General features: G+C 31.2%; 3 protein-coding genes across 3 annotated transcripts; 2 read left to right on the plus strand and 1 right to left on the minus strand.

The window, feature by feature from the left end:
• Window positions 1-650: 650 nt before the first annotated feature.
• Window positions 651-1514, plus strand: HELRODRAFT_174179 (hypothetical protein; the record flags this gene model as incomplete). Its single annotated transcript, XM_009020736.1, has 2 exons — window positions 651-1056; window positions 1408-1514. The coding sequence occupies 2 exons, from the start codon at window positions 651-653 to the stop codon at window positions 1512-1514; spliced, it is 513 nt and encodes a 170-aa protein (XP_009018984.1).
• Window positions 1515-5975: 4461 nt separating this feature from the next.
• On the minus strand, window positions 5976-7260 carry HELRODRAFT_174180 (hypothetical protein; the record flags this gene model as incomplete). The annotated part of the gene is made up of 3 exons (XM_009020737.1): window positions 5976-6080; window positions 6527-6604; window positions 7075-7260. 3 exons carry the CDS (start codon window positions 7258-7260, stop codon window positions 5976-5978), a joined length of 369 nt encoding a protein of 122 aa, XP_009018985.1.
• A 6667-nt stretch (window positions 7261-13927) lies between these two features.
• HELRODRAFT_174181 (hypothetical protein) lies at window positions 13928-14783 on the plus strand (the record flags this gene model as incomplete). The annotated part of the gene is made up of 2 exons (XM_009020738.1): window positions 13928-14086; window positions 14208-14783. The coding sequence occupies 2 exons, from the start codon at window positions 13928-13930 to the stop codon at window positions 14781-14783; spliced, it is 735 nt and encodes a 244-aa protein (XP_009018986.1).
• Window positions 14784-15654: the final 871 nt, after the last annotated feature.

Genomic DNA, 15654 nt, shown 5'->3' on the forward strand with positions numbered 1-15654 from the left:
AACCCTAAGATTAAAGTGAAAAATTCGGCGCCGAAGCCGAACTACTCTCGTCGGAGACAAAGGAGTATTAGAGAGGCTTAAAAGAAAGTCTATAGAATAAGATATAATAATATTTACAAATTATAGAAAAAGATATAGAAAAAAATATTTATAGTAAAAAAGAAGAGAACTCACTTGTTCAGAAGCAAAAAACAAGAATCCACTCAAATTACAAAACCACCGAGAAAACATGCCACCATATCACGCCAAACGTAAACCTGAATTTTCTGAATTTACTGAATCAATACTCAAATTCATTATAATGAAAATCAAACACCAGTGAAGACTTAACCATTCTTATCCCATCAATGTTTTTCAATGTTTGTTAGTAAATCAATGTTTAATTCCAATGTTGATCATCATTGTCTTATTAGTTGACGGTGATGGTTTCTAGACCATTCAATTGTACTTTAATGATTCAGTGCATAATATGCTATTGACACTTTATGTCCAAAGAGCTTATGTAAAAATTTTAATTATAAAAGTTTTTATGTTCATAAAAATAAATATTTAATTTAAAGTTAACAACGCTTAAAATTGATTTGGTTTTTGTTAAATTGAATTAGAAGTCTCTAAATTTATAAATTTAAAACATTTGCTTTTTGGTAACAATGTACAGAAAAATGTTTTCACTTTTAAAAAGTAATGCGATAATGGATTTTTGCACGGATTTTTTTTATCATGCTTATATCTATCTTGTAAATTTTTGTCGCGAATTTAAAAATATTTTTGTTAACACTTACACGGAAGATTTGCCTAAACTCAATGTCAATTTTAATTTAGTTGACCGGTTCAAACCAGAGCAATCTTTCTTGAGTGGTTTCTTCACGTTGGCTCCTTTTGTCTTGTTGGTTTATTTGCTGCTTGTCTCCTGTCGGCAGATTTTCGGCTTCCGAAGAAAATCGCACAATATTAAAAATGAAGTAGAACCGCTTTTGAAGTCTAAGAAATTAATAGTTGAAACATTGTTTAAATCTGCATATTCGGATCTCAAATCAGCACTAAATGATCTGGAAGGTCGGCATTTTTCACCTTCCTGGGTCTATTTTAAATGTTACAAAGTCTGTTGCAGCTGAGTTTAATATTCTTTAATTAACTATTTCATTTGTAATATAACCACACATATATTATATATATATATATATATATATATATATAACTTCTTAATATCATATTTTTATATTTTTGTGTAGTCTCTGGAGAAATCGCTAACTGCTTTGCAACAGTTTAGGAGTACTAAAACATTTTCAAAATCTCTTGATCTCAAGGATTTATCCTCTTTAACTGATGATAAATTTATCATCAAAAACATATCGCTTATCTTTGAAGATGTCAATGATTCATATCTAAACATTATCCATTCAAAAGATTATTCAACTGATTTTGAAGATGAAGGAAAACAGAATGCATTGTTTGTGCATGATACTACTGAATCAATACTCAAATACATTAAAATGAAAATCAAATACCAGTAAAAACTTAACCATTCCTGTTCCATCAATGTTTTTCAATGTTAGCAGATCTAATTATCATTGTTCTATTAGTCGACAGTGATGGTTTCTAGACCATGCAATTGTACTTTTAACTTTTTTGTTTCAAATTTTTATTGAAAAGTATAACTGAATTGCAAATTATAAAAATTCAAGTTAGTAAACTAAACTCCATTCGCAAATAAGTTTTTTTCTTTCACACTTTTATGTATACACAAATAAATTGAATTGTTTATTATTTTGTAATGATATTTGAAATACAGTGACTGATCGAATATTTGTCTGAGTAAAAATTGAATTTAGTCACTCATAGAGTAACATTAATCGCAAGCAATAAATTTTTTAAAAAAGATTAGAAAACTATTTAATCTGGATATTCTATTGAAATATGTAACCAAATAATTGTGATGAGATCACAGTATACACCAAAATAAGCTCAGAAATTGGTATCAACATAGTGTAAATTATGCATTGAATTCTTTTACGTGCTGGTTCAATGGTCTACAAAAATAATGTTTAAATGTAAGCCCCCACAGCAAATTTTGGGCTACGCTGCTGCAGGTTATTTAGAACAACTGCATGTCAGTGGCACGTTCATGCATTAAAATGGTCAGAAATTACACTACAAGAAAATGTTCAATGTTTGAATATGTAACTGGGCACAAATCCGGCTTCGAATACTGCTCTGCCAGATTTGGATTTGTAAATCCAGATAAATCCAGCCAGTTTTGAAAATATCATATCCGGTACAGCTCTATTAGCACTATATCTCTTTATTTATAGATTTGAAGTAGAAGTATTTGATTTGCTTGGTTTTATATAGATCTCTGTACACGTTTGAGATATAACTTAAACTTGAGGTGTAGGTACTTGTACTTTATTTAAATTTAATTTTCAGTACTTGACTTTAGTACTTGTAGTTGAGGAAAAGTATTTGAAAATATCTCTGCTTGTTTCGTCAGACGTTTGAGTGCGATACTGATGGCAAATTATCTTGGGCATAGAACGCTCTATAAATTACATATTATGATAATTTTTATTAAATTATAATTTAATATAATGTTCATTTTTTCAAACTCTTTCTCTATTATTATGCTAACGATAAAAACTGGATCGAGATAGATTCTTAAGATATTATTGTGCTCACTGTACCAATGCAGAAGATGTAGGAAAGGAATGTTTATAATTTTAATGCTGTTATCTAATTTGCAAAACAATGAGTATTGCACAATAAATAATGCAATTGAATTATATTATTGTATTTTAGTTTATTTTAAAATAATATATAATTTACCAAAGAAAACAGTTATATTCATTGCGCTTAAATGTTTTTGATGTATCTTTCCAATGAAATTATAGAGCAAAAGTTGAAAAATTTTTTTTAAAGTTGGAACCCAGAGTCGAAAAATTTATTTTCAATCAATCAATTAGTTTGTAAAGCGCAATTTACGCGAGTTTCAACAGCGCACCTCAGTGAATTTTGCGAAAGGATGGGTTTTGAGATCCGCTCCGAAATTCGTAAGTGATGGAGAAGTAGTCAAGGAAGAAGGTGGAGAATTCCAGAGAAAAGAGCCAGAATAAGCAAATTTAGCAAGAGAGTGTTTAGCACGAGTTAAGAAGTGAGATCGTAAGCCGGGGCATTTAGGTTCAATTATATCTGATAAGTACTTAAGAAATAATTTAGATCTAGACTTAAACATTAATGTCCAAATTTTAAAAAATATTCTAAATTTTATAGGTAGCAAGAAAACAAGATATAGAGATATATGAGGAAAGAAAGGGGCACGAGCAATAGAGTTAAAAGCTTTACTTAAAGGATAGAGTGTAGAATCAGTGTAGAAGACCATTGTAAGGCGAGTTACAATAATCAATCCTAGATAAAACTAAAGTAACATAAAGGAGAAGAGTAGAGTAGGATCGTCAAGAGAAGGCAAAAGTTTTTTTATTCTACGTAGATGAAAATAAGAACATCTAGCAACACTATTAATCGGAAAAGAAAAAGACATGCTAGAATGAAGATAAAGCTTAGACTACGAAACTTTTGGGAAATATCGATAATTTTAGAATCAGGTAAGATAATAGAGGGAATAATAATAGAGCGTTTAGATTTATTAAAAAAAATTAATTCAAACTTAGAAGGATTAAGCTTAAGATACAGAGTCAGACCAAGCAATAATTGAAGAAAGACTTAGAGATAGATTATGAAGAACACTATTGAGATTAGATAGAGGAAAAAAAGTATAAATGTAAGCATCAATTAGCGTATAGTTGACTAGGGAAAGAAAAATTAATAATACGTGGTAGTATAGAGTATAAATTGAAGAGGGCCAAGGATAGAACCATGAGGTTACCCCAAAAGCAAGAGTATAGGAGTTAGAAGTAGAGTTATTAAGAACAACAAAAAAAAACGATTACAGAAAAATATAAAAGGTTTGTTGAAAATTATATTTTTCAATTAATTATTCAGTAGCTTTAATTTTTACCATCATCATTAGATGAAGCAGTATCGCAGTTGTTCCAAGATACGACTGAATTATCAGCAGTACCAACACGTTGGTGGCCAGTGTCATCATTTCGTAGAAATCAATCACATGAGAAATTATCAGGATGTCGATGTCGGATGAAAAATATTCGTCTCCGACTCCTTAAAAAAATTCCGACTCCCCGAAAAACTTTGCAACCTTTGCATTATAATCTTAGCTTATTATCACTACTGAATAAAAATATTTTGAAAAACACTTAAAATCAGTCAATGTAATCGTTTTCATAAATAAAATTACATTATACGTTTTAAAACATAATGAAAAAAAACTGATTTTATTCACATTATTTTCAGTATTAAAGATGAATGCATTGCATACCGCTACACATATTTATCTTCTAAAAACACGATCTGGAAAGAACCTCAGAATGAAAATAAAAGATATTTTAAATTCATAACATTTTCCTGAGTCAGATGAAAAATATCCGAATCCGAAATAACGACTCTGACGAAATCTCCGACACTCTGGAAATTATCCAGGAGTAAGATGTATCGTTTTATTTCAATAAAGTTCAAGCAAAATGTAATGCAAGGATAAACATAAACATGTATAATATAGAATCCAATATATATTGTATATGTTTGCATGTGTGTGTAGGAGTCATTTAAGAATCCAAACATAATAGAAATGAAATGAATGAGCATAACATAATGGAATAGTAAAATATTATTGATTACATGGTTACAGGTACATAATGAATGAGAAGAACTTATAGAAGGAGTTAACATTATTATTATGATGAGAAAATAGCATAAGGCAAGACGTTAAGTCCCTGTGCCCAAATCTAAAATACAATTTACACAATATATAGCACGGAGAAGACTCACATATTTATGCATTAAATTAATTAATTTACAGTACTTTGTTCAAGATAAATAAACAAAATATGAATTAATAAGAAATCAATAATAATTATACTCGTCAGGTCATCCACACTTCGTTCGTATTTAAACCTGACAAAAAACATCCATTCTGTTCCTAAATATACTTGAATGTTCCCAATTTATCAAAAACACCCAATCATTATTCCTCAACAATCATATCAATTATTAACTGGACCAAAAAATGAGCCAGCCAGTTCGCATCACAGACAACAACTGTACATTTCAGTTGTGGCATTGCACGATAATTTTATAATTATATAATTTATAATTTAAAATAGAACCTCTCTATTCAACCAACAGTTGCAATCTATGAAAGTTCACTTCGTAGTTATACTTTCAACATAATCAGCAAAATAAGTTTATTAAACAATTAAAATTTGGAAAATAACCATCATTCGCTACACGTAACTCGTCTTAACAAAAAATAAAATAAATAAAAGTTTAAGTGTCGCTTAAAAATAATTTGAGAAACATTTGATCGTAACATGTCTGTTATTATTATGAAATGTTATGTTGGTATTACGCCTAATAGAACTAGTACATTGGTGGTCGCCATCCAAACCTTTTCGTAATAAATTCATGGCATCTAAAGCACAATCTACATCATAAATCAAAGCACTCACAAATAAAAGTACAATGATAACAGGATAAGACATGATAGGAAGGGTTCATAATATATGTAATATATAACATATGTAAAAGAGTAGCTTTTCAATGTTTAAAATCATTGTAAATAAAATTTTAAAAATATATATTGTTCGTTAATAAATATTTAAAAAAATGATTAATAAAATTTATAAAATTTTGCAACAGTATGGTTCCTCGTCAACGTTAAACGAAACACTGATTGAATCTTAAAATAAAAGAAGCAACGTTTGAATCTTAAAATGAAAGAAGCAACGCTATAAAAAGAATAAAAATTTGATGAAAGGCCAAACTATAAAATGTAGATAAAACGTTATTAAACAAAATATTAATTCAATGCATTACAATTCATGCAACGAAGAGCAAACTATTGATTAGTAAGCCATAAGATTTCGGTTGTTCGACGTGGAGATGATCAAACTGCCGCTGTTTATAGGGGTGTCCTTGTCTTTCTTGCTGGTCAGAGCCAATTCTTGAATCTGATTTCGAATTAATAAAAAGGAAAGAGAGATGAAAGATCGTTGATATGAAAAAGGGGTTACATACACCTCGCAAACTCTCCCATACACCGTGCACGGGATGCGGTGTTAGCGAGCATACGAAATGCGTGAGGAGTTATGGAAGGCAGAAAGCAACTAAAAAAGAAAACATGGAAAAAACTCTACTTTTAAAAATTATCTTAAAAACATTATGGAAAAATTTCAAAAGTAACACATAACAAAATTATATTTTCAAAAAATTCAACTTACACACATACACATACACACACACACACACACACACACACACACACACACACACACACACACACACACACACACACACACACACACACACACATTAGAAAGCAAGCGCGGAAACAACATGAAATGTGGTGGCTAATGGTAACAATGTTAATGAAATAGAAAACAAACAACTGAGTGACCTGGTTTTCAATCATCTGTGGATGCCTCAGTGACACACGACCTATGAAATCATCCATAACAAGACTCTTGTGCCATACCTGAGTCATTTGTAAGGTGTTTATAAACAAATCAGTCAATCAATCAATCAACCAATCAATCAACCAATCAATCAACCAATCAATCAATCAATCAATCAGGTCAGTCAGTCAGGTCAGTCAGTCAGTCAGTCAGTCAGTCAGTCAGTCAGTCAGTCAGTCAGTCAGTCAGTCAGTCAGTCAGTCAGTCAGTCAGTCAGTCAGTCAGTCAGTCAGTCAGTCAGTCAGTCAGTCAGTCAGTCAGTCAGTCAGTCAGTCAGTCAGTCAGTCAGTCAGTCAGTCAGTCAGTCAGTCAGTCAGTCAGTCAGTCAGTCAGTCAGTCAGTCAGTCAGTCAGTCAGTCAGTCAGTCAGTCAGTCAGTCAGTCAATTAATCAATCAGGACAAAAAAGATTTTATTCCATCTCTAATGCTTACGCTTTTATGGGGTAAACTTCAATGAACCAAATTAAACAAAAAAAAAACAAATTCAAACGTCAATGTTGATCGGCTTGCTCTCAGGAGATCTTCTGTAGAATATGACTGAAAAGTTCATTTCCGGGTTAGAGGTCTGCTTGATGGGGGCACTGGACACCTTCTCGCCCTCACATGTGATAATCAAGTAAGCGTTCACGTCTTCTGCTCGTATGCCGTTCGTTGAAAAAGTATCATACACAACCATTTTACTAATTTTAGTTATTTGCGGATGCAATCAGTGGCAGATCTAGAAAAAACCAGGGGACCATGGCCCCAGTTGTTAGCAGTATTTGTAAAAAAAAGTCAGTAAAACTCAGTTTTTTGCACAGAAAAAGCACCGTTTTATGTAGAAAATACGCCACAAAATGACGTGCTAAGCCAAAAAAGGTCGCCCGTTTAATTTTGCCTACATGATTACAAATTTTGGCACCCAGTCAGTCGTTTAGATCCACCAGATGGATGAAAAAATTATATTTATAGTGATGATACTTGTAATGACATTGATTGATATGATATTCAACGAATAAACCAATTGACAAGCGCAACTAAAACAACAGCAACGACAACAACTGCAAGAACATAAACGATTTTAACTGCACTACGGAGCACTTTCGAAGTACTCCGCATTGCATCAACTATGCCGCAGTGCAGTGTTATTTTGTTTTGAGGTGCGTCGCGGTAAACACTTCCCAGTGCATTTGCGCTTTCTAGTGCACGTCGAGTCGTTTATTCATATGAACATTTCGTTTTTTAGAATTTCTGTCTACTTAAAAAGCACACCACACAAAAACACACCACACAACAACACACCACACCACACAACAACACACCACACAACATCATATAACACAATACAACACAACTTATAACATGTAACACAAAGCATGTCAGTGTAATACGTCAACACAACGAATGAAGGTAACATAGAAATAAAAAAGAATCATGCAATAACGCCACAGATATTATATATATGTTGGTAAAAGATCATAATTTTTACAATATTCTATAAATTCTACAGAATGTTTGGCTTTAACTACAAACATATTAACGCCAAACATTCGGTAGAATTTATAAAATATTGTATATATATATATATATATATATATATATATATATATATATATATATATATATATATAAGTGCAACAAGTGAAAGAAACCTACGGGGCTCGTTGTTGTTCTTCCTGGACAGATTGACCCCTCTGATGACCTTCAATCTGGTGACCACTTCCGGCAACTTGCCCATCGGCAAACATGGACACATCCCGACTGTTGGTTTGTCCAATTCTAACAAACTGTCACCGAGTGAAATTTTGGATGGTTGAACTATTATAATAATTGTACGGTGTACAAGTCTTGTTGACAGAAAATTACGACAGTGATATCAATAATAATATTAATAACGATAATTGTTGTTGCTCACTTTCATTGTGAAGACGCTGATTTGTTTTTCGAACGTTTTTCGATTAAAAATCAAATAGTTTTAGAGGCAATTTTATTAAAAATTCATTTAAATAACGTTATAAATTAATATTGAGAGTTTAGTAGCTGAAAAATGCCAAGACGTACAGAATATAAAGTGTGATATTGACGGAGAGAAGTGAAACTAAAGAACTTATTTCAACAGGGGAGAAAAACTCAATTCACAAAAATTAGTGAAGTTTTATCAGAAATTAAAAATGTTCAAGATAAATCAAAACATTTCAAGACATTTTCAAAAAGCAAGAAACACAGACGAGACAATTAAATGAAAAAAAAATGAAAAAACTTTGTAATGGATCAGAAAAACAATGAAGTTAGAAAATGGCTGGATTTGTTTGTATACAAAGTCGAAATATTGACTAGTTTGAAAAATACTCAAAACTCAGTTATAAACGCGAAAAATAAAAATATTAACAAATGATAGACGAGGAAAAAAAACAATGTTGTAGTGTACAAATTAACTGAGAATGACCAAAATAGTAAGTCAAAAGGTAAGGGTTAAATTTTTAAAATGTCAAACCAAGAAATGAAACAAAGATATAGAAATAGTTAAAAAAGGGCCTCAGAAGATTATAAACAGGTAATTTGGGCATATCAATTAGCAAGTTTAGTAAAACAGGAGTGTATAATTCAAAACACTTACAAAATATGGAAAAACAAAAATCCTGGTGTTTTCTAAAATATGAATAAAACAAAAAAGTAAGATTTATCATAAAAGACTAAAAAATTAACTGCAGCTGAAATAGAAAATATAATTACTGAAGTAACTTCAAAAAATAAATTTCAAGGTAATTTAATTGATGCATCAGATGATCCAACAAGTTCAAGATTGAAATCGGAAACTGAAATCCTTTTGATAGCAGTGCAAGAACAGGCACTAAACATGACATATTTCCAGCAAAAAATATTTAAACAGAATGTTGATGGTCTCATCTTGAAAGCATCAGCAATGTCGTGTCGGATGTTTTGTACTGGCACCGACAGAATATATAAAGAGGCACAACAGAGTTGCAAACTAAATACAGTGAATGATAAACAGATATGTTGGATTGGAAAAAATTGTAGAATACTATAAGCCCAAATAATGTAACAAATCAAAATTTTAAGGAACACGCCAGTTGTAAGATAACAAAAATGTGGCACCCAGAATCTGTTATCCTTAGAGTAGTGGGGGCTTTAAGAGTAGTTTCTAAAAATCTAGAAAAAAAATTTGAAAAATCTTCAAAAGACCGGCTTTGACTGACATTTAAAAAATATCATTATTAAGGACAAGAAGAGTTCTCGGATGAATCTCTGTAAGATCTTGTTTAACCCTATATTCGTCGGCGACTAGCGTTTTATTATTAATATTCGCGCTCGGTTATCCGCTATAATGAATCTATTTTGAGTACGCACCCCTGCATCTTATCATCATTCAATTACGTACAATAAAACTGCAATCAGATAGATATCGAGCAAGTAAATAATTTTTCAGCAGACCAACTAGCAACAAGTTGTGAAATAGGTGAATATTTACTCCTATAAAACAGTTATAATAATGATAACTTTAATAATAATAAAAATAACAATAATAAATATAATAATAATATTATTAAAACATAATAAAAATAATATTAAACAATTAATAATAATAAAAATTAATCTTCAAATATTGTATAAACTCGTAAATGATGTTCACTAGCAGGAAAAAATTTAACGAACACAAATGACTGCACCATATTTACTTGTTACTTACTTACTTACTTGCTCACTGAAAATTAGATTTTAAACGGAAACAACACAACGGAACAACATTCATATAAACGCTGTTATAACCCAATTACCAGAATACGCAAACACATTTAAGAAGCATGAAAATCATCCACCAAGCCCTAACATAACAATGAAGAACCATGCCGACGATTCATTTCAACTGGAGACGCACTGAATGTTCGGTTGGTAAAATTTGACATTCGACCAAATAGCCGAACGTTACAATTTTTGTATAAACTATCACTGTTATGGATTCCAGGACAATAATTGATGATTTTTATTAGCGGAAATTTATTTTTATCCATCACAACTGTTAATAAATTTAAACAAGTAATTGAATATAATTTCGTTTAAGAATTGATAAACACGATTCGCATGCTGTTTTTTCTATAACATGTTTTTCACTCTAAAAAGAATTTTATTTTTAAAATTACTATTACGGGTACTTTGGTCTGTTAAAAGTTACGACCGAACTCGATGTTTCTTCTCAAATGAAACTACAAATATTAAGAAGATTCATTCCATCACAATTGAAGTTCGAACTACGAAGTTATAGTTTTTCACTGACGTGGATTGCCAACAATTTGGACAATCTAGTTGTCGAAGCTGCCAGAAGTTGGCTATCAATACCAATTAGTGGCTGTGTGTCTAAGATACTGGGTCTACCTTTAAAGTTTGGTGGTCACAATATTGTTTCACTCAAGGACACAGCGTTGAGAATGAGATTAAAACTCCGCAATTATTTCAAGACAAACTCAAATAATGAAATACGTTGTCTCTGGCGTGAAACTGCGGTAGACTACAAAATGGTGGATAATTTGCTATCTGATTCAGCCACGTCATCTCAGTCTCTAAAAAAATTGAAAGATGGTCTTACGTCCAATACATAACAATCTTATTGAATGTACATCATCCTTGTATAGGTACACGTAGGTACTGCGTACAGTGCACGCTTGTATGTAAACACGTGCACATCTACGTGTTTGTATACTTGTAGTAAATTCAATGTACGTATTAAAAGAATTTGCGTATTAATTAATAATTATAAAATTAAACGTAGGTATATTAGCGGGAGTGTGGCATGCTTCTAGTTCAATGTGAATAGATTTTGACACATATACGGATGTGCATTTGTTTTCACGCACACACGCACACAAATTATACATTTTCGTCATTTTCAATGCGATCACGCACATATACACGCAAGCGTCATCTTATATATTATCATCATTTTCAGCTGGAACACGGCTTATGTCGTGAATGTTTTTTAATGTTTCCAGCAAACAAAAGAGGAACGAAGTTCGAAAAAACGTCACACACACAACACACACTCCTTATAAAAACAAATGAATATTTTTTTTTATAGTTTCTGATTGCATGCTGACATCATGACATTTCTATAAAACGTGCGCATTAAATCTAGACAGACTATATGCCCAACTAAGCAATTGACAGCAAGGAGCTGGAAACAACAACCACAGTAACATAGCAAGCGACAACATCAACAGAAAAACAACAAAATGTAGAGAGTGCGTGCATTGTACATTTGCATGTTGCAGTGTTTATAATTTGAAGGCCTATTCATGATTATCCTGATTTATCAGCATATTATTTGTTGAGAAGGAAATAATGGCCACCTACCGACCTGCCTACCTACCCACCTACCACCTACCTACCTCTCTAGCTTCCTACCTACCTGTCTACCTACATACATGTTTACTGGATGTTAGTTATTAGTTATTTGTGATTCATTATTTGCATACATGCCACGTGATATACAATTAACATTCTGAAATGTTCAAACGAACAAAGGTATCATTGATATATTTGCAGAAAGCTCGATGAAGAACTAAAGGATTGAATTGGACACCATTTATTTGAAATGATTAAAACTCTTACATCAAAATCATAGACCTAATTGTATTTTAATGATCCTACCCATCAACCAGCCAACATTCAAGGAATGAGACTGACGAACGTATGACGGCTTATATTGTTTCGATGAAATTTTCAATGCCAGATAGTAGCATTCTATCAAAACATATCCACATGTTTGTACTCTTCATAAACAGAGCCAGCTTGCAATCAATGTCGGAAAAGTCAGGTTGCCATGCCGGTGTGTATGCATGCAACAAAGTTTTGTTATTTAGGTTAAGATTGATTTTTCAAACAAAGTTGTTAAACATTTTTTGAAACAAAAATTTACAAATTCTTATTACTACAACTACAACAACAACAACTACTACTACGAATTCCAACTCTGATGGAGGTAGTACAGCTCACAAAATCATTTCTACTCATTTTATTAAAAATTAAATTTGTGCAACACGATGACTGCGGCGTCTAGAACCAAATGGACATTTGCTTGGACGGGTCAGTGATGGGTGTGTTAGTTTCTCAAATTCGGACTCGAATAATTATTTTTAAAACATTCAAGTGACTAAATAATAAACTAAAAAAAAATTACCATACGGAAATCGAAACGCGTATAAAACATAACGTTAAGTAATCAAAATGGAAACATGCATGCTTTAAAGCTTTAAATGGCATCACGTCTTTATTTTACGCAAAATTGGCAAAATATCCTCTTCTAAAAAGTAAAATAATTACGAACATAATTTGGCAACTTTTATTAGAAATTAATTTTTTTCTAAGAAGTTAGGAATATTTCAAATTTATAAAACTTAATGTCTGAAATTTGTACAAAAGAACAGTCATAGCAAATGAAATAGAAACTGACATTGAAAATTTTATGATATTTTAGAGTTAGCTTGTGTTAAGTTGATAAAAAAATTTTAATTAATGGTGGATAAACTCAAATGGTGGCTTTTTCTGGCCATTTATTATGAAACATCTAACTTCACCACCAACTATTTTCCAATTTGTTTGTGAAATGCACTGAGGAGCGTGGTTGAAAATCGCTGAAACAGAGCCTAAAAAATTGATTGATTGAATAACTGATTGATTGATCAAACATGTTAACAAAGTTAAAACCAGGAACTAGTGAGATTTGTTTCATCAGATTGAAATATAAAAGCACTTTGAATGTATAGATTAAACAAAAATTAATAAAAATACCAAAGTAAATTATCTAAAACTATTCACAATCGATCAATTATTTGTCGTAATGAAATAAAACTTTGTTATAATTTAACACCTGTGACATTGTTAAAATGCTAACAACAATTTCACTTTAGCACTCAATTCATTTTGTTTAATCGCTAATTAAAGTAGGTTTCTTGTAACGATATCGCATCATCCGTTTTTGATTTATTCTAATCCTTTGTTGCTATTAATTCTTTATGATGTTATTTAGAACTATTCACAATCGATCAATTATTTGATAAAATAAAACTTTGTTATAATTTAACACCTGTGTCATTGTTAAAATGCTAACAATAATTTCACTTTAGCACTCAATTCACTTTTTTTAATCGCTAATTAAAGTAGGTTTCTTGTAACGATATCTCATCATCCGTTTTTGATTTATTCTAATCCTTTGTTGCTATTATTTTTTTATGATGTTAAGACTGTTTGTATATATAGCATGGTGTTGATGCATTCACAAATAAATCTTGGAGATAATATTCATTTGAGCATCTCTTTCCACTATTTCAAAACATCGTGTGTACAGTGAAATGGCTGCAATAGTCAGAATCAAAAGGAAACGTGAAGAAGATCCAATTGAATCATTAGTATTTGTTTGCAAAAAAGCGAAGAAATGCTATAATGGTGATGAGGAACTATATAAAATTGAGAATAAGTTCAAGTTCGCTGGAACAGTTCATCAGCCTAATGTAAGTATCAGTTAAATATTTTCTTTCCCATTCGTTTATTTCGTTCAGTGTTACTCATTTGGTTTGCTTCTATTAAATTTTGTAAATTAGTTTTTCAATTTTAACTCGTTTTGTATTTCAGGATTCCCTCATCCATCAAACTGTCAAAACTGCAATAAGACAGTGTAAACTGGAAAATGAGAGGAAAAGACACTGTGATATGGCTGACGATACCAAACCTAGTAAGAAAAGAAAGATATCTCTTCATAAAGGATATCAAATTATTGGAAAAAAGACAGCCAAAACATTTGATTCGTTGGCCAATTCGGAATGTAATTCGGCAGATGCAAACCCAAAATTTTTCATCTTCAATGTGGAAAAAATTGATCAGCCTCAGAAAAAGAAATCAAGAAATTGTCCAAAAAGAGACGCTGATGAGAAACAGAAGGAGATCAATTTCGTTTATGACGTCTTCTACATAAACGACTACAAATTTGATTTCTCGCTGTTTCAAAATGTTCAACACGTTGAAGCATACAAACAATGTGATGATGTTGAATATCTGGCAGAGGAGGAAGAAGATGAAGAGGCTTATGAAGAGGATGACAACGAAGATTTTGAAAACAACTGGCGGAACGACTACCCCGATGAATCATCCTGGTTCTACAATGCGGATCATAATTTCAGCTGCTATGACTACGTCCGAGATTATGAATGAAACATAAACAGATTCAATCATTTTACTGGATATTTTGTCTTTGTCTTGGGCTGAAATAATTTTTCGTTTTATGAATAAATTTTATAAATGCAGTTAATATAATATTTTAACTTGAATTAAATGTGGTTTCAATATTGAATTAAATTATTTTGCCGCTTCTAATCGCAGTGTTCATGATCGCTTGAAATGAAGCCACCTTGTTAACACGGCAACGCCCATGGTAATAATATTTGCATTGATTTAAAATAATGCTAAAATTAAAGTCTAAATTAAACAATCCATCTATTAAAACTTCACTGAAAACATGCATAAGTAAAAAAAGAAAAAATATAACAGCACATAGAAGACAAAGCAAGCAGGACAAATGCCTATTTAATTTTCATAACATTCTCTTAAACCCTTTTATGGAAGAACGTTTCGATGCTGATTTATAATGATAGCGACTTAGTACTACTACACTACTGCCGCTACTACTACTACTACTGCTGCTGCAACTTGCATAACAGTAAAGAAAACATATTAATATTACCGTTATTACTATTATTTATTTGTATTATTGTAAATTTGATTTTATTATTACTATTATTAGTAGTATAATTTTCGTTTTATTGCTAGCGTAAGATTTGATGGTCCACATTGTTGCTGTAAAAAGTATTGACATGATGGTCGTTACTTCTACAACTACACGTATGTATGTAATATTTATTATTATTATTATTCTTGGTATTTATTTTTTTCTTCTACTTTTTCTTCTACTTCTTTTCTTCTTCTTACTATTCTACTTCTTCTTCTTCTTCTTCTACTACTTCTTTTTTTCTTCTTCTTCACATTTGTATGATTGTTTTTTATTTTTTATCTAATTCGATATTTT

This window comes from Helobdella robusta (genome assembly GCF_000326865.2).
Source record: "Helobdella robusta unplaced genomic scaffold HELROscaffold_29, whole genome shotgun sequence".
Classification (NCBI taxonomy): Eukaryota; Metazoa; Annelida; class Clitellata; order Rhynchobdellida; family Glossiphoniidae; genus Helobdella; species Helobdella robusta.